The 25279-nt window shown below is 40.5% G+C and overlaps 1 protein-coding gene across 2 annotated transcripts; it reads left to right on the forward strand.

Annotated features, from left to right (window-relative positions):
• The first annotated feature begins 2671 nt into the window (after window positions 1-2671).
• LOC142941524 (uncharacterized) lies at window positions 2672-18453 on the forward strand. 2 transcript variants are annotated; one of them, XM_076083469.1, is made up of 13 exons: window positions 2672-3582; window positions 7507-7567; window positions 7727-7792; window positions 9096-9161; window positions 9294-9380; window positions 9521-9626; window positions 10384-10395; window positions 10535-10573; window positions 13755-13808; window positions 14787-14917; window positions 15023-15076; window positions 15993-16049; window positions 16362-18453. In XM_076083469.1, exons 2-13 carry the CDS (start codon window positions 7529-7531, stop codon window positions 16425-16427), a joined length of 777 nt encoding a protein of 258 aa, XP_075939584.1. In that variant the 5' UTR covers window positions 2672-3582; window positions 7507-7528; the 3' UTR covers window positions 16428-18453. The 2 variants fall into 2 exon arrangements, with proteins under 2 accessions (XP_075939584.1, XP_075939593.1); XM_076083478.1 differs by lacking the exons at window positions 2672-3582; window positions 7507-7567; window positions 7727-7792 and adding exons at window positions 7840-8032; window positions 8113-8213; window positions 12970-13185.
• Window positions 18454-25279: the final 6826 nt, after the last annotated feature.

Raw genomic sequence — 25279 nt, forward strand, 5'->3', positions numbered from 1 at the left:
GAATGAAACGCACCTGAAGATGGTCAGAGGCGTACGCAGAGCTGCTGCTGCGTGTTATACAGTTTTTATTATTATTATTATTGATGTGGAATCCTTGTTCAAACATTCTTCTTTCTTCATCGAATGTCACACCAGGAGTGTCCCCCCCCCCCCCCCCCCCCCCCAAAAATAATCTTTAATTTGTCGTTGAGCAATGGATAATCCCAATATAAATCATATACATTATAATAACAAAGTCAAATCTACAGTTGATACTCACAGTAGTGGTGGGGCGGGTTTGTGAAAGATAAGATACTCACACAATGACTCAGACGGCATTAAATCAAGTATTCATTCAGTAAAACAATTTCAATGCAATTTATTTTTCTTTTTTGATCAATGCTAACATGTGTAACGTGTATTAACCCGTCGTGTGTGTGCTTCAGGCAGGCGCCTTGTTATCGTCAGTTACTGGTGTGTCTCTAACTATACCATAACTTTATGTCTTTTTTTAGAGATTGTTGGCTTCATATTTTAGTGACGTCAGACCACAGTGGCTTCCGTTTCGGCTCGGCGGTTAGCGGCTCATTTCCCAAACTGTTGAAGCCGTTTGTTCCCTCTGATCCTCGCGGCTCCGGCCTCACGTTAGTAAAAGACGAGTGAAGACCATTTCTACAGCTGCAGCAATGTACTGTAACAACCTCTCTACCTCTCGACGCTTTTTTTATTTATTTATTTTTTTTACAGTTTTTGGTTTTCTTTTCTCATATTTTTTTTACATTATTATTAATTTGTAATTTTACAATAACAGTTTATTACCCCGGTAATCACATCGACTTGGATCTAAACCAGTTTGTCACGTTTTATTGTGATCAGTATATTTGGTTCATTAAGTTCACAGTTTGGGAGCTTCAGTTAAATACGGCAGATGTGATACAGATGTAATTTAATTCTCATTACTGTCAATTTCTCTTCACTTCACGCCTCAGCCTGCCAGAAAACCACAAAGCCTGTTCACCTATTCTGTGCCTCAGTCTACTCCAATGTGCCGCATATATTATTATTATCAACAAGTAATATCTGATGGATTCAGAGATGGAATCAGGCGTTCAACAGTTTGCACAATGAGCCTCTCGCAGATAAAGCAGCGACGGTTTAGCAGCAGTTTTACAGTTTTCTTTGTTCGGAGTAAATGAACAACATTAGCACCGACTGACTTGTTTTTGGGAGATTTGTTTGTTTATTTCTGTGTAATGTTACTGCTGGTTTTTTTCAGTCTTGGTTAATAGTGATGCTTGAACATTTTTAATGAAGTGGTGGGTGTCATGCATCATGTGTTTTTAATGAATATACTCCAAATGTTTTTATTCTGCTGTGTTTTCGGTCAACGGTTCTCGCGCTGCAGCTTATTTAAATGTAAATTGTGGACTTTGTGATGGAGGCCATGTACAGTTGGTGATGGTTATGTGAAATAAAAATACTTACTGACCCCAGAGGGCCTTTGTATTTGTTGTGTTCTTTAACTATCGAGCAAAACCGGATATTGCCAGGCTGTTTGGGATCGTGGCTCACTGCACTAAATGTCAGTTGAAACACAACCTCAGTGGATTTTTAAATACAATACTTTACCGCTTAAGATGGATTTCTTTAAATACAAGTTATCACCTATGAAGATTTGAAAATATAAATATAAAAATTTCCTGATCGGAGTCAGTACTTTCTTTAATTTAATTAAAAAAATATATATATTTTTTATAAATACTTAAAATGTTCCCCTGCTGTATGGAAGCCCATCTCTGCTGGAAAAAAATGGAAAATACTCGAGAAGTGAGTCATAGTTAAAATGACGATGCTCATTGTAAGTCGGCATTGTGTAAACACGTCAAAGTATCCCATGCTTTCAAATGATCAAAAATGCATGTCTTAAATTTTCTCATGACTCACCTTTTTTTTTCCGTGTGGGCGACGCGTCCATGCCTGACTACTAACGACACACATCAGACTAATGTAACTGCATGTTCGCACTTGTGGGCAACGTAACTCGCTCAAGAAACAATTGCAGCCATGTAAAAGGTTTCACAATTCAGTGTTTTGAAACACTGGACTAGTTATTCTAGTCCAGATTTGATCAGTCAGTGGCTTGTTTTGATCTGGAGCTGGTCCAACGTGGTCTACTGCAGGTGTAAGAAAAGCAGTGAAGTCTCCTTTCACAAATATAACAAATAAGGTTTCGCAAATAAGGCCTAAATGTCACCAAAAAAAAAAAGTCTTAACAGCTTTCACAAAAGTAAGAGGTGCGTAAAAAGAAAAGGGAGAATCTGTCAATTCAATTTCAGTTTCAATTTATTTTGTGTATCGCAAATTTGCCTCAGAGGGCTTTAACATCCTCTGTCCCAGGACCCTTGCATCGGAACAGGAATTGTTATTATTCTATTGGTTTATTTGGTAGGCACAGTGCACATTCATCAAACATGTGCAAAGAGGCTATCTTTCATCTGTAGTCTCTGGACAAATGTTACAAAGTCACCCTAAAAGCAGAACATTAGATTAAAATAACAAAATTCTGCATTATTTACCTGTTACAAAGCATGCAGAGAGAATATTAATATATAAGTAGAAACATCATTCAGGACACCCTTGCACTGCTTTGTCAAGTAAAGACGTGCAACACAGAGGCTGGTAAAACAACACATACAGCAAATGAATGAGGGATGATTCTGTCAAATAGAAACGTGGACTAAAGACAAGATTCTGTTGCATTGTTGGACACTTAAAAACACACGTGTCAGAAGCACTAAACATTAAAGCATGTCGAATATATGAGTCTGTCTGACGCAGCTAAAGAGCAATAAAACACATGGAGGGTCGACAGACGGACAGATTGAGAACAGTAAGGTGCAGTTCCGTTCTAGTGCTGACAGAGCTGGGTGCTAATGGACCATTTATTTCAATGAGCCGTATGTGTCTAGTTCTCTAATGGTCACTGGGATGGAGTTACATTCTTAGTGCAGCTTTTACACAAAATGCAGACTGACTGAAAGCACTTTCTCCTGAGTGGGATAACGCAAATCCACTCTCGCTGCACCTCCTGTGAGCCGAGGAGATATCCAGCCATATGTATTCTTGTATTACCAATTACGAGCAGCAGTGGATGTGATGGAATGATAACTAAAGCACTCATGGTAGCAGTCAAATAAAAAGTAAATTCCCCTTTAACTTTCTCCTTATCTGCCGAGTCTGGTCGTAGGTATGCCTGTTGCATGTTATAGGATCGGTAAGGTGCGCCCAAGTGAAATTAACCGCAGATAAGAGCACTGTGTTTGACCTTTACGCATGGTTGGGAGCTCTCCGTCTTCTGCGTAAAAGGAGGGTTTACAACTTTCCACCCGGCTCTGTTCTGTTCTTAGTTTTAAGTGTTTAGTCGGACTCAAGTCCCCGTTTGGAAACTCCGCAGATGATGTAACGGATGAGGAGGAGAGAGAGAGAGAGAGGGAGAGAGCTTTGCTCTTGAAAAGGTGGAAAGTGAAAGTAAAGTTGTCAGTAGGAGAATGGGAGTGACCCTGGAGCGCAGCAGCAGACGAACGACGCAGACACCACAGCAAGGTAGGCTCACTGATGCAGTTACTATTGTGTTTTATTTTTTATTTTTTTTACTGAGGTCCTCTGAGAACACATGTGATGACTGTAACCTGTTGATCCCGTTACTCAAATGCCGGTTGAAAAATTAGGATTTTTTTTAGTTGTTTATGTATGCAACTTGTGTCTACGTCTTACTTGTTAGAACAAGCATTACGTGTTTATGGAGGCAACGTTAAGAGTCTCAGCGTCGGTTGAAACGGTGGGTGTGCGCACGTAGATCCGGAGGAGACGATAGAACCCCTGGAGCGCACTGCGGACAGCCACCGCAGTGCAAAGAAAATAGTCCGGTCCGTGTAAAGCCTGGGAGGGAGACTGTGATTGCGTGAAGAGGGAGAGAGAGAACCCCTCACGTTAGCTGTAGCCTCGTTACGACTCTTATCTGCTTATCTGGCCCAGCCGATCGCCTCGGTAGAGCTTTCTCTCGGTCTGCCGGTTTTGGTTTGGCGTGTCATTCTTTTCGACAAAAATCGGACTCTCCTGCATTTGTGGTGTTTGGAACGGGAATGGATGACATCGTTTATCAATATTTCCCTTTTATTGCCAAGTCATGTTGAATGATTTACGAAAAAATGTATATCATATAACATGCACATGTTAACACTTAAAAGGGCAAAGACTAAGCACTACATTGGACATATATATATATACAGTTAGTAAATTTGTAAATCCATGTGGTTTTCATCTGAATTTTAAATACTTAAGATTTCAGTCTGGAGTCTTCTTGTCGATACGTGAGCTTTGAGTATTCAGAATTGTGTCCATAGGTTCATTCATATTTGTGTGTACACCACAGAAATACAACAGGAGTCGAAAGGACGTCGAACCGTTTTGTTTGCTTGCAGCAGTGGGGAGTGAGGCGGAGGGACCGGTAGACCCAGCGCTGCCGCCGGCTACCGGCCGGCTAGTTCGGCTCATTTTCTGTAACCAGTGTAGCGTTAAAGCGATGTGGAAGCTAACTAGCTAACTAGCTAATTGTTCGCTAGGTAGCCAGCTAGCTTGCTAATTCCACCATGCTTTAATGCTACACTGGTTACAGAAAATGAGCCGAACTAAGTTGTCACTCGTCTGGCGATGGCAGACGAGTCAGCGTACTTTCCTACACTGTGACAAGAGTGTGAGGATGAAGCATTAAGTTGTTACATTTTTCTCATTTAGTCTGGCTCTCTACGCTTCGTAATGTTGCTGTAAGTTTAGCGTAATGGTCTCATACCAACGCTTCCCATAAAAATGGCCGCAGCTCAATCACCATTGTGTTACCTCCTTTGGCTTTAACAGACATTTATTTAAAATAAAAGCTTCAAGATTGCCACTTTAAAATTATGGGTGGGAATACCTTTATTAGAATGCCAGATGGCCAATGGGTCACTGGTTGCAGTACACTACGGTATGCAGACCAGTAGATACTCGCTAGCTCAGCAACATTAAAGTTGGCCAGGGGCCATTGTTGCATGTCATACCCCTTTCTGTCTCTCTCTGTCTAAGTTTCTTGTCTCTTTCTCATTATCAACTCTCTACTATCAAAGGCAGTAATGCTGAAACAAATATTTAAAAAAAAACACTGGATACTTGCTCCATTATCTGAGACCATCTGCTGTTGGTAACATGTAAATGTTTAATCGAAAGCAGAAACAACTAGTCAACCGCAACTAACTTTTTCGAGAAAAAATGCAGAACAACAGAAAATAGTTGACAGATTAATCGCTAATGAAAACAATTGTTAGTTGTAGCTCTAGTTTAGTCCTTTAATATAATATAACCCCTTCTTTATGTATAAGTACTTGATTTAAGTATAATTTTCCATTTTGTACACTAAACTTTGTTGGCAACAAAAACTGTAAGAGATTATTAATATGTTACATATCTCCAAAGTCAACATGAAGCAAATTTTAGAATACGTTTTTTAAATTTGTTATTGTGAATTGTGTTTTACAGGCTTTGTGTAAGCACAATTTGCAGCGATGCGTGTGTGGTATCCGAGGTGGGGTCTGTCATGTCCTGCCTTGAACTCCCACAACATGACTGCACAACACAGATACAGTAGCTTACAAGTCCGAGCAGCGCAACAGATCAGGGAGTTGCGACGTGAATGTAAGAAGTGGCCTCAGTGACTGGAATGAGTCGACATGGGAGTCCAAGTGATAATGAGCTGGAATGTGACTTTCACTTCCTCTCTGAAAAAACGTGTTTACAGTTTGACCTTTTCCTTCATTTGTCCTCAGTGTCTGCTGCTGTTTTTGGCAATGACTATATTTAATGGGAGCTGCAGTTGATTAACAATGAAAAGGAAGGTCTCAGACAACAGGTTTGGACACACTCAATCTTCCTTATGCCAAACAAGTGGACAAAGACTTTTTCTGAGAGCGGCATGTAAGCGATCAAAGGCTTCTGGAAACCTATGTGTTTGTTTATCCTCACTGTCTCTTGCTCTCTCTCTCTCTTACGGGGGGGGGGGGGGGGGGGGGGGGGAGTATACAGTCACAAATTTACGGGGTAAAAAATATATAAAATAGTGATTTTTTAAGGTCAAGAAACAACATCGCTGCAGGTTGGACCAACTTGTTTAAACAGCAACTCGTTGCAAACAGGCTGAAAATACATTAATTCATTTATATTATTATGTATTTCTCTTCTTAAAAGAATACAGAAAGACAACGCATACGTATGTATTTTTAGGGACCTCGGGGTCTGAAAAACTTGCATTCTTTCTAGTGTCCAGCAGGGGGCGACTCTTGGTTGCAAAAATAAGTCTGATTGTATAGAAGACTATGAGAAAATGACTCTACTTCTCTCTTGATTTATTACCTCAGTAAACATCAGTTTATGATCTCAATCTCTAGTTTAAAGTCTTCCAACACAGCGTGATGTTCATTGAGTAATTGACGGTGCCTTTTACAGTAAAATAGACCATAAAGCAGGGTATGCTTTAGGGTGTGAATACCCTTCAACTTGATCCCTTAAACAGTCTGTTTTTAGTTCATTAAACCTAATGAAAACATTTTGGTGGCTTAGCTCCCCCCTCTCGTGTCACGTGTGGTTGCAAAAAAACCAAGATGACGATGACCAAAATGCCAAAATTGATGCTTCAAAGCGGCAACCCATAAAACAAAAGGTGTGTTCACGAGGACTATACGTACACTTCTTATATACGGTCTGTGCTCAGAGGCCATCCGTCAGAGAGGCAAACTTTAGGATTTATCCGAGAACCCATTTGCAAAATGAACAGGTCTAACGTGACGAGGATAGAAGTAGAATGCATAGAGATGTCAGCATTATGTCCATAAAGTAACACAGAGAGAACATGAAAGAAAATGCAGTAATGTATCTTTTATGACCCTTGTCTTGCTCAGAGGCTATCCTTACCATGACAATACTACTTTAGGAGCAAAGAAATTCAGACAGTCGGCTGTTTTTTCTCACAAATTTATGACTTTATAATCTCAGAGAAGATTTTCCTAACAACGGCCCTGATACGCCATTGTAGGCATGCGACCATTTAAGGGGAGAAAATCATAATATGAGTGCTCAAACTAAATGGATTTGTTAGCATGGTTGGGCTTCCACTTCCTTTTAGATCCTATGATGAATTAGTGTCCCATTAGTGTCCCAGGGAGTCAATTAGCTTCTTTTTTGTTTGTTCTGGTGAACTCTAATTCATCCATTAAACAATTAATATTGTGTTTTTTCCCATTAGTTTGTCACTCATTTGTATGTGTATACCATCATATAAGATGGTGAACAGGAGCCATTAGAGAGCCGACTCAGGTTTTATCTAGAGATCAGGTTTCATTTGATGGTAATATTCTCAAATTTAATCTTGCGTGTGTGTTGTTGTTTGTGTGAGTGATGACGAAGCCAACGACAGACTCTCTTCTTCTTCTTCTTCTTCAGCGTGACTGTGGATGGTGTCAGCATGACATCGTGGACATACATGACCCACATATTTATCTTGGTAAGTGTCCCCCACGCTGCGCTCCTTGTGAGCTCAGCAGCTCGTCGCTCTGACAATATAACGTATTGCTATGTATGTTGTGTACATGCTTTCTCTCAATCACCCAGACTATTCAAAAAACGACCATATTTTAAAAAAAAATTTTAATGCCGCTGTTAGGTGTTCCTGAACGCAATTGATCTGTCGAAGGAGGGGTGTCACGACCACCTGGACATGGAGTTCTGGGTATGTGGTCATCATTTGCTTTATTCAGTGATTCTGTTTGAGCAGGACACCAGCAAAAGGAAAACTATGAGGGAAAATCACTGTCAATATCTGCGAGCACAAATGAGATCCACTCGCACGCAAATTACTCTTGCCAGCGCTTTCACATCACTCCGCACGGAAGACTGCGAGGAGAAAAACATGCTTTTAAGCTCGAGGAGCGTCTCCTGGTGCACGACTTCCATCACTGCTCTACTGGTGGTAAATATTGTACTTTAACTGCACCACATCTCAGACATAAATATTATAGTTTTGTCTGACAACTTTTGTTAACTTTTCAGACTGCAGAGGTTGATGTAATACAAAGCATGTTAAAAGAAAAAATGTAGTTGTATATACTATGAACAAAAAACTTGGACCCGGTTAAGGATCTGGAGCCAAGGTTAGGAACGACTGGTTGTATATTAACTGTTTGCCAAGTGAGTTCCCAAACTTACATCTCTGACAAGTAATTAGTGGATGAAAAAGTATTCAGATCCTTCACTGCAGTAAAAGTACTAATACCATCCTGATAAAATAATCCACTACAATTAAAAGTCCTGCATTCAAAATATTAGTCCAGTATGTTATTATCAGCAAAATGTACTTGGAAGTACCAAAAGTAAAAGTACCCTTACAGTAAAATGTTCCCTGTCTTTAGTATTATATCTGATGTTTCGGGATATATATTGCTGCATTAATGTGTATGTTGCATGTTGGTTAGTTTAATCTACAGCAATGCATCACATTCTATAAGGTATGTTTGTAGTTTTATTACAGTACAGTACAATATTTACCTCTTAGATGTCGTGAAGTAGTGTTCAGTGGCGGATTGAAAACCGCCACCTAGCATCTGCATCAGGGGTGATATATGACCAATCCAAAGACGAGTAACCAATTAAATCCAGTGATACAATGTTGACTGGGTCCGCCCACTAACTGTAAAAAAAAAAAAGGAAAAGAGAGAAAAACCACTCGCGAGCAAGCAGGTGAACGCTTCGCGAAGCATGGTGTTTTTTCTGCGCGGAGTGATGTAAAAGCGCTCGCAAAAGTAATTTGTCATTTTGACGTACCTCTACACGCACGCACGCATGATGATATCGGATCTCATTTGGGCTCGCTGATATTAACAGTGATTTGCCCACTCCCTAAAAATGCTATACTGTTAAAGTTCTTGAGCCTTAAAAGTTAGTCTGTCTCAAAACAATAATTCTAAAAATCATTCACTAATAATAAACAATTGACAATATCTTTTGTCCGTCCACTTCTATGTTCCACTTTCAAGGCAAATGAAAAAAATGGGAAAAATCTGAATGACACCTTCTCCCTCGTCACAACTAAAGATCCCAAGGTAACTCACTGAGACAGTGAGCACAAACGATCTCTTGAGGTTCTATGTAAATACATGTAAATGCATATCGTTCAATAGGGACTGGACTGGAATGGATTGATCAAGCGTACATGTGTGCTCTTCCCAACACAGGACACAGTGAATTGTAGTTTAGAGGTCGAGTGCCTGGAGAAAGGAGACGGGATTGGGTGTTACCTGCTAAAGCAATGCCTTCGTAATGTAAGTGAACAGAGGCCAACTTTCATTTTCTTCAAGTTGGTGTCACGTTTGTTGTTGCTTCGATTGTGACTTTTGTGAATGATTGTGACGTTCCATGTCTCACTTGTCTCACTAAACTAATACATTTTTTTTTACCACAGCTACACCCAAAGAACAAAAGCACAAAGTGCGAAGGGAAAAGTACTAAAGTCCATATCTATCACTTCATGTGCTTCATGGCGAAAGCTTTCAACCACCCTCTTGAAGGTACTTCACATACAGATACTACTGTAACAATGAGAGGTGGCTGGTTTATCCCCCCCCCCCCCCCCCCTTCAATAGAAATAGTCCGCCAGCATCTACATTGGAATTTTCATTTCCTCCAATGCTTCATATACATATACTAGTGATACAAGTATTCACATTGTCATAAATTCAAAAAAAAAAATGTGTTTATGTTTTCATCAATTTTGAATAAACACACAAAACATATCTTTCCTTAACAATGCTGAAGGTAGAAACACAAACAAAATATTTCTCAAAACAACTAACTATCTACATTTGTTAGTTTTTTGACATATGCTCATTTTTATGAGCAGAGTGCAAAAGGTGTTGGTGGTTTTCATGTTGATTTAAACAGGATCATGCAAACAACGATCTCCCGCGGCCAACACGGGGCAATACTCTGAGGCCACAGCACATTGTTACCACCTTTTGCGAAACGTAAAGTAATGACGTCGTCGCGAGCGTACAGTGTGATTACGCGATCGCCATAGCTTTCTGCTGCAAAAAGTGTGATTGCTCGAGCTGTCTCGGTTTTTGTTTTAGATCGTTTTTATTTTAGGGCAGGATCATGCAAACAGGAAGTCCGTTTTTAAAGGGTTAAATTTACACAAAATGTATTCTGACTATAATTATTGTTCGAAATTGCAGTAAAATATCACCAAAGCATGATGCTGAAGATGTTTTTTTTTTTTTTATGTTGAAACTCAGAATTTTCTTTTCTTTCTTTCTTGCATCACAGGCTGCGAATACAGTGAGTATGCATCCTGTGCTTTGAGCGTTAGTGTGGGTGGTTGGTGATGAGCACTAAAACACATTTTATTAAACTATGTACTTGCTCTCACAATTCGTTCCCTTCGTTGTTGTAACATTGATCTAATCTTTTTCTTTAGACACCGTGTGCAAGATATTTGCAGAAACAGCGTCTACTCGTAAGTGACACCTTTTATTTTGAAATGATTAATAAGTACATGTCGATGCTGTGCATTGGAAATGCCAGAAATCATGCTTGCTGTTGCATAACTGCAGGTCTTGGTCTTTGAATCTTAAACCCCTTTTCCCTACTTTTGTTTTTTAACCACACCTCCTTAACATTTGAGTACAATAATGACAACGCTCACATGATTTGAAGAATATTCTTGTGTAATACAGGACCACCTCCTGGTAGAGCATCATCGGCTTTCTTTGTACAGTCTGCTAACATTTGCATACTGTACATGTGTGTGTTTCACTAACAACTGAGTTCCATCAATGGTTGCGACTACAATACCGTTTTCAGTGCAACTTCTTTGATTAAAGATACGGGAAAGTAAGTTTAGATTTTGCACCTCTTCCATAGCTATATGTAAGTAGCCTATACATGTGAGGTATTGTGCAAAGTATTTGAAGTTACAGAAAGCATGAAGTAATAACTAACTAAGAGCTCCAAGTGAGCTGAGTCGATACTAGAATGGTGAGTTAAAATACTGCACACCACTGACTGGTCAGAGAGAACATCCTGCTAGAACTCAACGTTTTTAAATAGCAAAACCGCAATCAATTGCGACTGCAGATGTTTTATTCACCCTACCCAAGTTGTAAAAAATGGCAGCTCGCAAAACTACGAAGTACGCTACGTACACTACGAAGTACGCTACGTACACTGTGACGTAAGCTACGTACACTGTGACGTACGCTACGTACACTATGACGCACGCTTCATACAGTATGATGTATGCTACGTACACTCCAACGTATGCTACGTACACTCCACCCTCCTCTACAGCGTACCCTGCGTACAGTACGCTGTACACTACATACACTACACCGTGCACTACGTATGCTACTATTCGCAGTAGAAAGTGAAAGACACTACAATGTAACGCTTCGTAAACTACGCCCTACACTACGTACACTACAGACACTACTGCGTACGCTGCGTACGCTATGTACACTACAGACACTACGCTGTGCACTACGTATGCTACTATTCGCAATAGAAAGTGAAAGACACTACAATGTAACGCTTCGTAAACTACGCCCTACACTACCTACACTACAGACACTACTGCGTACGCTACCTACACTACAGACACTACTGCGTACACTACGTACACTACAGACACTACTGCGTACGCTACCTACACTACAGACACTACTGCGTACGCTACGTACACTACAGACACTACTGCGTACACTACGTACACTACAGACACTACTGCGTACGCTACATACACTACAGACACTACTGCGTACACTACATACACTACACACACTACTGCGTACGCTACCTACACTACAGACACTACTGCGTACACTTCATACACTACGCCGTGCACTACGTATGCTACTATTCGCAGTAGAAAGTGAAAGACACTACAATGTAACACTTCGTAAACTACGCCCTACACTACCTACACTACAGACACTACTGCGTACGCTACCTACACTACAGACACTACTGCGTACACTACCTACACTACAGACACTACTGCGTACGCTACCTACACTACAGACACTACTGCGTACACTACGTACACTACAGACACTACTGCGTACGCTACCTACACTACAGACACTACTGCGTACACTACGTACACTACAGACACTACTGCGTACGCTACCTACACTACAGACACTACTGCGTACACTACGTACACTACAGACACTACTGCGTACGCTACATACACTACAGACACTACTGCGCACACTACAGACACTACTGCGTACACTACATGCACTACAGACACTACTGCGTACGCTCCGTACACTACAGACACTACGGCGTACACTTTGGACACTTCGGCGTACACTAGACCGTACACTACAATGTACGCTACCATGAACACTTTGATGTACACTAGCCAATGAAAGGATTCAATAAGTGTTGTACTGAATATGATGCCACTGCAGATTCACATCAGTTGAGAATCCCACCTACACTGAGGGGGTACTGTCCTCAGTGGAAAATGAAAAAGAGAAAAGAACTGGGACCAAAAGTGAGTCGAACCATGCAGTGTAAATGAGGCGTTAGGCAGAGCATTGCTTTGAGCTATATGCGAACATCAGCACGCTAACATGCTCACAATGACAGGCCAGGTAGATAAAAAAAATCTATTGCTGAACTTCACAGAATGTCTCCTGCACTAAATTGCTTACCAGTCAATTTTTTGGGGGTATCCAGTCACGGCTACCTGTACCTTTAAATACTACCTTTAATTTGACCAAGTCTACCACTACTGCTACAAACATTCTTCTTACTGATATACTCAAAGTTATATTGCATTTATTGCCTACAAACCCCGTATTGTAAGATTGTATTACTGAGTGACTGACTACATTTCTGCAGCTTCCGATCTGACAACAACGGCAACAACAACAATAACAACACCAACAACAACACCGTCAACAACAACACCGTCAACAACACCGACAACAACACTGCCAGAAACAATAACAACAACAACAGTATTGCCCTCACCAACAACAGCAACAGCAGCAACATTGAAGCCAACAGCAACAAAACTGCGACCAGAATCGTCATTCCCACAAGTTGGAAACAATGGTAAGCTATGTAAATGGCACTTCATATGATTAAGTAATAGCTACTTATACCCTGGCCATGGAAAATATTCTTTCACTGGCCACGGATGTTTGCCTACATACATTGATCCCTTCAAGAGTCAAGCTCACATTTTAAATTCATTGCTCGTCATCCTCGGTGTCTTTTCTCTCATTCAACAGAAGCGTACGGTTAGAAAACACTAGCTGCCACTAGCACTGACGACAAAACAAGCCACATAACCGCTTACCTTTATTTACGCACTACTGTATGTGCGCGTCGTGCATCCAAAGCTGTGAGCATACACAAAAGCTGGGTGCTTTTTGTGAGAATGCCGAACCGTTCACTAAGCGAGATTGCTTTCTTCTTGTGATTTTTCACAATAATAATTTTTAAAAGAATAATAATCGTTTTCTTGTTTCAATGCTCTTCTGGAACAAGTCCCTTGCTTTGATATATCTTTTTTTACTCTCGGACTTTCTGCATTTTTGAATAATGCTAGTGTTATTCTTGTTTTACACTGCAAGTTTACAATTGTAATGATAGGTGTTTTTTTGTTCATCTTTCCATAGAAACTGAAACTCTTAGACTCCGAAAAAATCTAAAAGAGACACAGAAAGAAACAGGTAAGCTTATTCCCTTAATTCAAATTTGTCGATGTCAGAGAGTTTAGTCTGTAAAATGTCACAAAACATTTTGTCTTCAAACGGGATGAAATCTCTGACAGTCCGAAGCCCAAATATATTCTCTAGAGAGAAACTGCCCATCCTTACACTGGGATTTTTACTGCTTTTGTATTTGATGAAAAGCAAAAAGCAGATGGCATCATTTGACTGGCGTAGTTCATGTTAGTTAAGATATAGGCAGAGTCCGTCTGAAAGTTAGCATTGGTACTAATGTTATTTGTTTTAAATCTTTCCGTAGACAATACCCACTCAGAAAATTGACGTTGAAAATAGGTTTAATAGATGTATTTCACACCTCTATTTGTCTGGAGTCGTTTAGTTTCAATTAAGGTTATGCAAGGTTGTAAAAGTCTTAGCCTACCTTCGTATGACAACAAACAGAACCTAAAAACACTTCAATAACATTTCCACATTTTGTTAGATAGAAATATTTCAGAGAGACGTTGCTGCTCTGGAAGCAGAACTTACCTGATAAGTTGAGTTAAATCACAGCAAATGAGCGCTTAGTGAACCTTTTCCACCAAGAAATCAAATGTTTCCAGGTTTTTTGATTTTCATTGTCCTACTATATTCCATGTGTGTAGTTTAAATAATATTGATTTGTGCTCCAGTGAATAAAACTCCATAGACATTTGGTATTTTGTATCATTAATTCAAAATGAATGGTGATGAATGGGTTGCGTGTTGGACCGCATACCCAGAGTTGTAACTGTGAGTCTAATTTGTAAAATAATGGTCTCATTTTTGGTCACTGGCACAGTGTTAGCTCGGCAATGTAAAAACGGCATTATCGTTTACTGAAATCTGCCTAATTGTTTTCTCATAGCACAGTTTGATAAATGTCAAATGTGGAAAGCACACAAAGATAAAAGTTAAATTTTTTCTCCTAATCATTCTCCCTGATCTCTCCTCAACCAGATAAGCTGAAGATCTTGTTAGGGCTGTCTGTGGTCTTGCACGTGATCGTGCCACTGGCTGGTTACCTCTACATGCGCCACCGGTGGATGCGGAACAGGAAGCGGGACAGGATGCGGGACAGGATGCACTCGGTACTGTCAGCGTAACAGCCGAGGATATTCAAGTGACATTTACTGGGACTCATGGAGTGTGCTCCAGCAGCATGAAAGTGATTCAATGTGTCGTTTCTTTTTCAGAGTTTAATCTACATGTGCAATGGGAACTTAACAGCCGACCCTCCAAAGAAAGAGGTATTGTTGCCCCTATGGATGAAAATATTCTGTGTGTGCTCTTTTCCAACCAAACACACTCTGTTTTCCTGTTCTTAGGAGTCAAGGACTACTTATTTACTCCCAGTTGTTGCTGCAGTATATACTAGACCCACTTTTGCTGTTTCGGCCATGCTATTCTTACTGACGATTTACAGCTCTGCTCTTCACTTGATCACCATTTTTCTTTATATATGTTTTGACATTTGTCTAAATGCGAGGTGTAGAGATGAAACCGCCAGACCAAAAACATAACAACTGAACTGCAATTAAACAACTGCACAATATTACATTTCTGACGGTATTTTCAATCAAAGCAATAAAAGACGGAGTTAGGTGACGCCGCGAAGTAGCATGAGATCATGGGAGATGATCACCAACATTGCCGTCATTGCAGTGTTCATCGTTCAGGAGGCTTTTTTTTTCTCTTCCTCCAAAACAAATGGACCAGGTGATTAAACCTGGTAGAAAGGCTGAATGAAGCCATTTAATGTTTAAAAGAAATCTGTGTTTCCGTGATGATGTTTGGCGACCGAAGGTCGTCCCCGGAGGGGCAGCGAGGCGAGCTGCCGCTAACGTTTGTTTAGCTTGTTTATCTGATAACTGATCCGACAAACAAAGTCGGTCTAGTCGTATTCAGTTACATATTATACCTTTAATTATTAACAGACGAAGGAACACTTTTCAAAATCTAATCCCCTTAATCTCCTTTTCTCTGCGTTTCATTTTGTATCTGTGTTTAATGTTTTTAACTTGTAGCCTTTTGTGAGTAATGACCAGTAATGTGCGGCGGGTCAGTTGTGTGATCCAAACCTGGCTTTCCATCAGGGATCATTTGAACCGACGACCCTGTGCCATCGGACTTGAATTGATGGGTATGTTCTACACTCTCTTTCAGCCAGACGCACCGCCGGCATCTCTAGACAAGGATGCAGAGAACACACATTTAATCAAGGTGATTATGAGCATGGATGCATGATATCTCAACTCTTGACACATTCAGCAGACAGCAACATGAGAATCACTTTGGAGTTTTTAAAAAAGTTTTTTATTATTATATCAGTCTTTGACGATTGAATCTTTGAGTTTGTTTCTGCATGCAGTGGTCATTATTGTTTGTTATTAAGTCATTAATTGTGTCTTATTGACTCTATACAGCCTGTGAATATGCAGAAAAGTTACTTGCCAACTCATCAGCATGTTGTTAGCGTTGCTGTAGACATCGATAACGGACTGACACTCGTTTCTCTCTACCTGTGCCATGCAGAGGGACAAACATTCGGACGATGCAATTCTGAATTACGACAGCGGTGAAGACCATACGCAGCTTTAAGGGCCCCGCTCACAACGTCGCTTCTGCTTGCCCTTGAATGTAACACGTCTGTGTGCATGTAAGAAAGTATCTGGATCCCAGGTGGATCAGCTCAACGCTGTATTGGGACTGTTGTAATGGGACAGTATAGAGACAAGTTGACTGAGCTACTCTTCTGGACCAACTTCTGCAGGATTTGAATGAACCACAGCAAAGTTGCCAGAGCTTTTTGGATCGCAGCGACACTTGTAAAGTATGCCGGCTGTTAAGCCAGACACCGATGTTGTTATGTTTTTTTTTCTTCCAATGCATGGAAAAAAATGTATGATGTGATACACACTGCCAACACTGGCTTTACCAACCAGGACATGTAAGACCTGACTGACTGGCCCTTCTGGGAGTCTTTAAATGTGCGTGCAGCTTCTGTGTTACACTAGTTCACTATACTGAGTATGAATCCATAAAAATCCAAACCAAAAAAACAGTACAGCCTCAATGTCTCAGTTGATAACGTCTGTTTACTTCAATCCAGTCCAACTGTCCAAAGTGCTCAAGGCTTTTTTTTTTTTTTTAATTATTGTCACTTTTAACTCTCCACTCATCAGTTCTCTACTCAGTTAGCCATTTGCAGCTGACCGTCAGACAGAGCAGCACAGCAAGTTCTCTGGGCAGTGGACCAAAAACAAGAAAAAGCACTGCTGTTTTTTGGTAGCTCAGTTATTTGTTTTCTTATATTGCGTGCACAAAGTTTGATTGTGATGAATTTTTGAAATGCATGTTTGGTCGAGCTGCCCAGAGATTTTATATTTCTTTGCTGTATTAGAAGATCTGTGAGCCTTAGGGAGTTAGCGAGCTTGATCTGCTGAACCATATCTAGTACTAAAATGTGATAACAATACAAACTGATCCACAGCATTTTAACCAATTTTTCAGAAACTGTGAAAACAATCTGTAGTTGATGTGAAACAGTTATTCTGGATAGGTGAATAGAAGTCCTACACTCTTTGTGTTCAATATTGTATTTTATATATATACAGTGTATATATATATACACATACACAATACTAACAACATGAAATAGGATTTCATAATCTCAGCAGCATTTTATTATAACACCCTATCTCATCATATTTAAAATAATGTTGGAGTTACAGGAGTTACTGCTTGTCTGGTGCGTTTTCAATTATTTTACTATAGTGTTTGCACTTCATGTTCCACCATTTAGCAACTGGGGTGCTTTTTGTTGTGTATATATATGTATAGATATACATATCTATGTATATATAGATATGTATTTCACATTTATGTTTTTTCTTATCAGCCAGAAGAGGATCGTGACGGTATGTCTGTGCATGTGTGTGTGTGTGTGTAGAGGTTAGGGTTAATGAATGCATTGAAAGCTGAGGAGACAGCGCTGATAGCAATAATCTCATTGCTTGAGATAAATCAGTGGCTGGAGCCTTTAGGTTACTACAAATTACAATTACTAAATTAAAACAACCAAAGTGAAAATTGGCCATTTCGCTAGCTTCCAATCTGATCCTCCATCCATGAAACCAGTCCTGTAAGTGCGTATAGGCTCGTGGTTAACTTTGAGAAAGGAAGACTTTTGAGTATTTATCTTTTTGGCAGCATATTTTGTGAAACATGTTGTGAATATTAAACAGAACATTTAAGCTATGTCTGATCTATGTATTATTTAACTCCTCTGGTATTTTTTGCAATGTATGCATTTTGTCAAAATGGGAAGAAATTGAACCTTACTAACAGTTTGATTGTTAAGTGATTAAAGCTTCTTTCAGTCTATCCCGATAGCATACACTTTGGTTTGTAGGAAGATGAGACACTCCAGGTAAACGCCTGTGTAGCTTCCAGTGACTCGGGCCAATTCAGTGAACCAGGGTCACTGCCATTGTTCTCTGATGGAGTGTCTTGTCTGATGCTACCACTGTGGGGCACCAACGTCAGAAATGTTGAAATTATGCATATAGCAGCTTTAAAATATGCATAAAGCATGACATTGCTTAACAAATAAAGTCATTCCAAATTGACATTGCTTGTTTGGTGGTCATGCATTTTGCCTGAAATAATATTGTGTACTTCATAACTTTTTTATTTTTACGAAAATGTTTTAAGCTCAGGCATTGCAGATCAAACAGCTACCTATATTATAGTGTGATGATTACGTACATCTATATTTCACGAACTGTTTGTCCAGTCTAATATTACAAAACATTACTCATGCCTGTGGATTTTCCAGCGGTGAAAACCTGGCATACCTGCAAAGTCCTTAAAAACCAAACAATTTTTAAAAATCTGACGCATATCAGATATAAAGAGCATGCAACAGAGCTTCAAGAAAAGAGAAAAGAAGGCCCAATAGTCCCCAAACAAGTCTCACTCATTAATTAAATATCATCATAGTGACACTGTCCGTTTAAAGAAAACTACTTCGACATTAGCTGTATTTACATTTAAATTACACAGATGTAGTTTGATTTGTAAAGTCTCCTTTGTTTGAGAATACTTGCTAAGAGACTTTTAATACATAATGGGTATCTAATTAGAAAAAAACTAAAAAAATCAATATTAGCACATTCTCCTTCCTCGGTTCACAACCTCGACATGAATGCATATCAAGAAATGAGCGTCTCGTGGCCTTTTTCCAAGTGAACGGGTGAGTGTCTGCAGCAGGGGCGTCGTTAGGCCTATTTGAGGGGGGCTGAAGCCCCCCTCAAATGTTCTTCAGCCCCCCCAAATAATTTGGCATTAATTGGCTTTAAAAAGAATATATATTTTCATTTTTTTTTATTTTGGTGATGTCGTTAAATTAAACTATTGTTTCTCACATGGACAAGTGATTTATAACTCTAACATGCTACATATGTGCGTACGTTCTGGTTTGTATGTTTTCTCCCCCTTCAAATTACAATCCAACAGCCTATCATCATACTTCACGATATAAAGTTGACGCTGTCAGGTCCATTCTCCATCCATTGTGTGCGGTCCCTTTAAGAATTAGGATTTGGGAGTGACGCGGATATTCTTTATTTGAGAAAAGTTCATATTTGTGTTGTCAAATTTCACTATGACCCTCAAATTCTGTCTCTTGTGTTATCATATACTGAATGCAAGCAAAACTATAGAGCAAAATCACACTCTTTCTGATTGAACCAAACTATGAACTGTCTGAAACAATGGATATCCATGGCCCCAAATGGGCCCCAAAAAAAATTGCCATCGCGCAAACATGCCACTCCCCTTGGGGCTAAGCCCCCCCCTTTCTTTGAATCCTAGAAACGCTCCTGGGCTGCAGGTACTTGCTTGAAGGATAACTGTGTTTTGCGACTTGTCATCTTATTTTTGTAGCTTGGGCCATAATTTGAGGTTACGATAACATTGAACTCCCCAAAGCAAATGCTGCAAAGTAGAAACAGTGCAATATCCCAGCAAAAATAAAGATGGGGCCAGAAACATGAGAGGTCAGACAGCTTGTTGTAAACATGCTAACAGTTGTGCCGGATTAGCTAAATCAATTGAAATGTGCTATCTGCGCAGCAAAACAGTGTACACTATGAAGGCAAATCACTGTCAAAATCCGAGAGCGCAAATGAGATCCATGCGCGCGCGAAAATCATACAGCCGCGCGCGTATTTTACTTTGACGAGCGCTTTTACGTCACTCCGTGAGCAGAATTCACTCTCGCGCGAGCGAAAGTCGCTCGCGAAGCTTAAATCCGCTCGCTCGCGAAACTTAAACCCGCTCGCTCGCGAGGCTTTTTCCTGCTCTCTCGCTCGCAGTTTTTCTTTTTGACAGTAGGTGGGCGGACCCAGTCGCCATTGTATCTCTACATCTAATTGGTTACAATCCTCGTCTTGGGATAACCCGGATATCACTCTGACACCGACGCTAGGGGGAGATTTTCAGATTGCAGGTCAGGGGCAAATAATGTACATTTTACTGCACGGGTACTTTTACTTTTTGCACTTAAAGTACATTTTGCTGATAATAACATTGACTAAGGTTTTGAATGCAGGTATTTTACTCGTAGTGGATTATTGTTTCATCAGTATGGTATTAGTACGTTTACTGCAGTGAGGATCTGAATACTTTTTCATCCACTAACTACTTGTCAGTGATTTAACAGTTAATATACAAACAGTGGTTCCTAATCTTGGCTCCAGATCTTTGAGCAGGTCCAAATTGTTGCTCATATTATATACAACTATATTATATCTCTTCTGTAAACACAACAGTATGATTAAATATGATCACATCATGTTTTAATCAATTAAGATCAAAGAGTTTCTTTGAGCTGTTTGAGTATCAAACACACATTGTCTGTAATAGAATGATGGAGTGAATTTAAACCAATCTGAGCAACTTGACTTTAACACATTTTTAATTATTGTATTTAACAACTCTATTAACATAATTTGTATTTCATCAGCCTCTACAGTCTGAAAAGTTCACAAAACCTGTCAGACAAATGTAGAACATCCTGAGATGTAGTGGAGTAGTGTTTAGTGGCGGATTGAAAACCACCTCTATCAGAACTAGCGTCGGTGTCAGAGTGATATCCGGTTTATCCCAAGACGAGGATTGTAACCAATTAGATGTAGAGATACAATGGCGACTGGGTGCGCCCACTTACTGTCAAAAAGAAAAACTGCGAGCGAGCAGGAAAAAGCCTCGCGAGCGAGCGGATTTAAGCTTCACGAGCGAGCGGATTTAAGCTTCGCGAGCGACTTTGGCTCGCGCGAGAGTGAATTCTGCTCATTCTACGTCATTCCGCGGAATGACGTATTTGACCCATTTGACCCATCCCTGTATATAGGGAGCAGTGGGCTGCCAATGACAGTTAATGAAAGTTAATCCAGCCCGGCTCAGTCATGTAGCTTTTATGGACGCAACTCTGTGGACAATATTTAGAGAAAAGTCATGATTTTCCAGTGTTTCTTTGCACGAGTCCCAAAGTTGCGTTATGATCGGGGAAATTGCAAATGTAAACAAAGGACGTCTGTTTCATTCAGTTCGCTCACTGACGATTATGATGACGAGGCTGACAAAGAGTTTAAACAGTTATAATGGCGATGGTTGTCAAGACAGTCAGATTGATAGCAAGCCCAGGGCTATTCAGCAGGCCCACAGAGAAGCCTCATTACTGAGGAATGAATCGTTCTGCCTGAAAAAGAAACGAAAAAGACAAGAACTGAGACAAAAGCCGTGTTTTGTCACATATTGCATTTCAATGAAGCTGCTCCAGGTTGAAGACATGGTGGCCATTTCCTCATTCACTCTTTCACAGTTATAGTTATTGATGTCTAAAACTCAGTGAGCACCAACCGGGATATAAACGTTGATTCCGGTGATAACGTTCTGAACGTCAAGACCTATTGTCGCAGTCTTTTCAACTGGCTGAAATGCGGTTACAACATTGTCACAAAACACCAATTTGTTTGAAGATGTTGATGATTTGTTCAGTTGATAGAGAGATGATATTCGCAGACAGCTCTCACTTTGGTCAAGACCGGATGGCTCGTAGCATCGACCCAGGTACCTCGTATTCCCGCAGTACCCCCCGACAGGACTTCCTGAGAGGCACCTCCGTAGGCCTTCTCCAAGCCCACAAAACACATGCAAAAATGGGAACCACCTCTGCCACTCCAGAGGCACTGTCCCAGGCCTCCACACGACACTAAAGAGACGCGTCAGCCAAGACAGCCCAACAATGTCCAGAGCCTTCAGCATCTTAACACGAACTCATCCACCACTGGCGGCTTGAAGTCAATAACCTCAACATGCAACAGAGCTCCAACAACAGAGGAAAGAAGGCCCAACAAGTCTTGCATTGCTGGCTGGGAGTCAGTACCAGCCCTCAAGATGTTTTCTGCCAGCCCAAGTCCATTGTTATTTCCTGAAAGTTTCCAACTGCGTGGGCCATCGGAAGCTGACAGTGACCATCTCCTCCTCAGGGCGGTCAGTGTCAGCCAATGGAGGTCAAATCAGAATACTGACTTGGATTCATGGCCAGTGCTGCAGTGAAAGTCACATTGTTAGACCACAACATACTGTAACTCACTTTGATGCCTAAACATCTACTGCACAGTGGTTCTCACATAAGCCCTCATAATACGGAGTGTCTATCCTCCCCCAGAGCTTCTCCTCGCCACTCAACCGGTCGGTCCCCACGGGGAGCCAACACCACGCTGCTGGAGACCCAGCCCGTATTGTTGGGCTCGCTGTAGAACCAGGACTGCGCGGAGCAGACTGTCAGACCCCTGCTGCAGTAAATGAGAGGTTTTGTAAAAGGGAATCTGGTGCTCGGAAACACTACCACTTTTGTTCACACGGAGCGCCAAAAATCAACACAAAATGAAAGGTCGTCACTTTAACGTTGTGAATTCCAACAAAACCACTTGCTTAGGTTAAAAAAGGAAAAAACATCATGGTTGGGCTTAAACTAAGTAAAATACGTAAGCAAGGTAACATAAGTACGGATATATATTTATACTGTACATAGTAGTTAAATGGGGGCTGCACGGTGGTGTAGTGGCTAGCACCTCACAGCAAGAGGGGCCCGGGTTCGATCCCCGATCCCGGGTGGTCCTGTATGGAGTTTGCATGCTCTCCCCGTAGCAGCGTGGGTTCCCTCTGGGTTCTTCGGCTTCCTCCCACAGTCCAAAGACATGCAGCTTAGGTTATTTGGAGACTCCAAATTGCCCGTAGGTGTGAGCGTGAATTATCTGTCTCTATATGTGCCCTGCGATAAACTGGCGACCTGTCCATGGTCTACCCTGCCTTCGCCCAATGTCAGCTGGGATCGGTTCCAGCGCCCCGCCACCCTGAATAGGATAAGCGGTTTGGATAATGGAATGGAGTAATAGTTAAATGTTTAAGCTTAGCTCTGTTCTACTTTGTTGACTTTGTTTTTATTTTGCTGCTCTACTGGCACTACTACTACTGGTCTTACTGGTGGACTAGTTTACTGGTGGTGGAACTGAAGGAGACAACGCGAGCAATCCCTGGACGTGGGAGAAAGCTTCGAACTATAGTTTTAAGTGTTGTTTTCCATTCGTTTTTCGTCTGTATTGAGTGCCTTTGCATTGTTACTTTGCTCGTAACTGGTAGGAGACCTCTCTTGTTCTGAGCTAATCTAGCCTGGTTCAGTCATGTAGCTTTTATAGACAAATTACGAATAAAGATGAGAGAAATTTGGGAGAACGTTGCTGCAGGCCCATGGTTGCACAAGAGCAGTTGGAATTGTGAGGGGCAAGTGAAAAAAAAAGTATTCTAAAAGAAAAGAACCTGTCAGGAGCAAATATGAATGTGTCGGCATCTTATAAAATGTCACAATTTCCAGTATAAGTGGTTCTTGTATAAATCCCAAAGTTGCGTTATGATCGGGGAACGTGCAAGTCCAAACAAAGGACGTCTGTCTCATTCTGTTCGCTCACCAACGGTTATGACGACGAGGCTGACAAAGAGTTTTAGCAGTAGCCTAATAATGGCCGTGGTTGTCGGACTGCATTCCATGCACATGATTGGATCAAAGCAAAAACAAAACAAAAAGGGAAAGTGGAAAACATTGGACAGCCGGTGCCTGATAAATGACATCGCCTCCAGTCAAATAAAAAGACACACATTTAACTCTTGTCAAGAAATTTCCTTTACATGAACCCACATGCAAGATTCAGCTCAGGTGATGCATGCCCACACAGAAGACAAAAGATCAAACAATGAAGAGACATGAAAACAATATTGTACGCTATCACACGTCGAACTCACAAGATAAACGAGGTGTTGAGTTTCTCTGGACCCTCAAACCCCGCCACACACAGTGGCGGCTGGCCAATAGAGGGCAATGGGGCCTGGCCCCACCTTGAGACACACAAAAATAAAAAATAATAATAATTATAATAATCATAAATAATACAAATTGTCAATATTTGTGTTTTTGAACTATGGAATGTACCCAGTAATAAAGGAAACATGAGAACACCAGGACACACATGGAGAACTCTGTCAAGCTACATATTAGGCAAAGTGAACATCTTTTCTTCTACATAGTTGTCCTCAGTCTAATCTGCTTAACTTGGTCATGGAGGCATCAACATTTAATTGAGATGGTAAATTAATAGTGAAAACTCATCATAGCTTAATTTAACATCAGTATTCATAATTACACTTCATGTTTACTTCTCCTGATCTTTACCTCCTATAACAAGGTCCATAGGGGCATCTCAATAAATAAACATGTTCTATTATATAAGTGTTATTTACTGCTTTTTTTCGTGTTGGAATAAATGTTAAATATTTAACTGCAAAGTAGTAATGCGTGTTTGATACTTTAATTTTTTTGCATTAAATGATACTGGGATGTTTGCTGAAATTGATAGGATGGCCCTACCTAGAACATTTTCCACCAGCTGCCACTGGCCACACATGTTCGGCTTCTCTGTCACAGCAGCAGCCTGCAGATATGAGCCAGCTGACGTCCATCTGATCTGACAATGTTACCACATCGCAATGTGTTCTGTATAGAAGCCCATTTCCACCACTGTGAGGAAAAAAAAATAAAGATCCTGTAAGTCATTATAAAGAGATACTATCTCATAATTATGACTTACTATCTCATGACTTATCATTATGAGATATAATTATCTCATAATTATGAGATATTAAGTCATAATTAAGAGATGCTAAGTCATTATTTTGAGATAGTATCTCATTATGACTTACAGATCTTCCTTTTTTCCTCACAGTGGTGGAAATGGGCTTCCATAGTTGTGCTATGAACAGAATATACGGTTTTAAGTCTCCTCAGCCAGCAATATACCACCTTGGTATGAAAGTTGTTGTATGTTCAATTG

This window comes from Anarhichas minor, unplaced genomic scaffold (assembly GCF_050575085.1).
Source record: "Anarhichas minor isolate MPS153535 unplaced genomic scaffold, ASM5057508v1 ptg000007l, whole genome shotgun sequence".
In the NCBI taxonomy this organism is placed as follows: domain Eukaryota; kingdom Metazoa; phylum Chordata; class Actinopteri; order Perciformes; family Anarhichadidae; genus Anarhichas; species Anarhichas minor.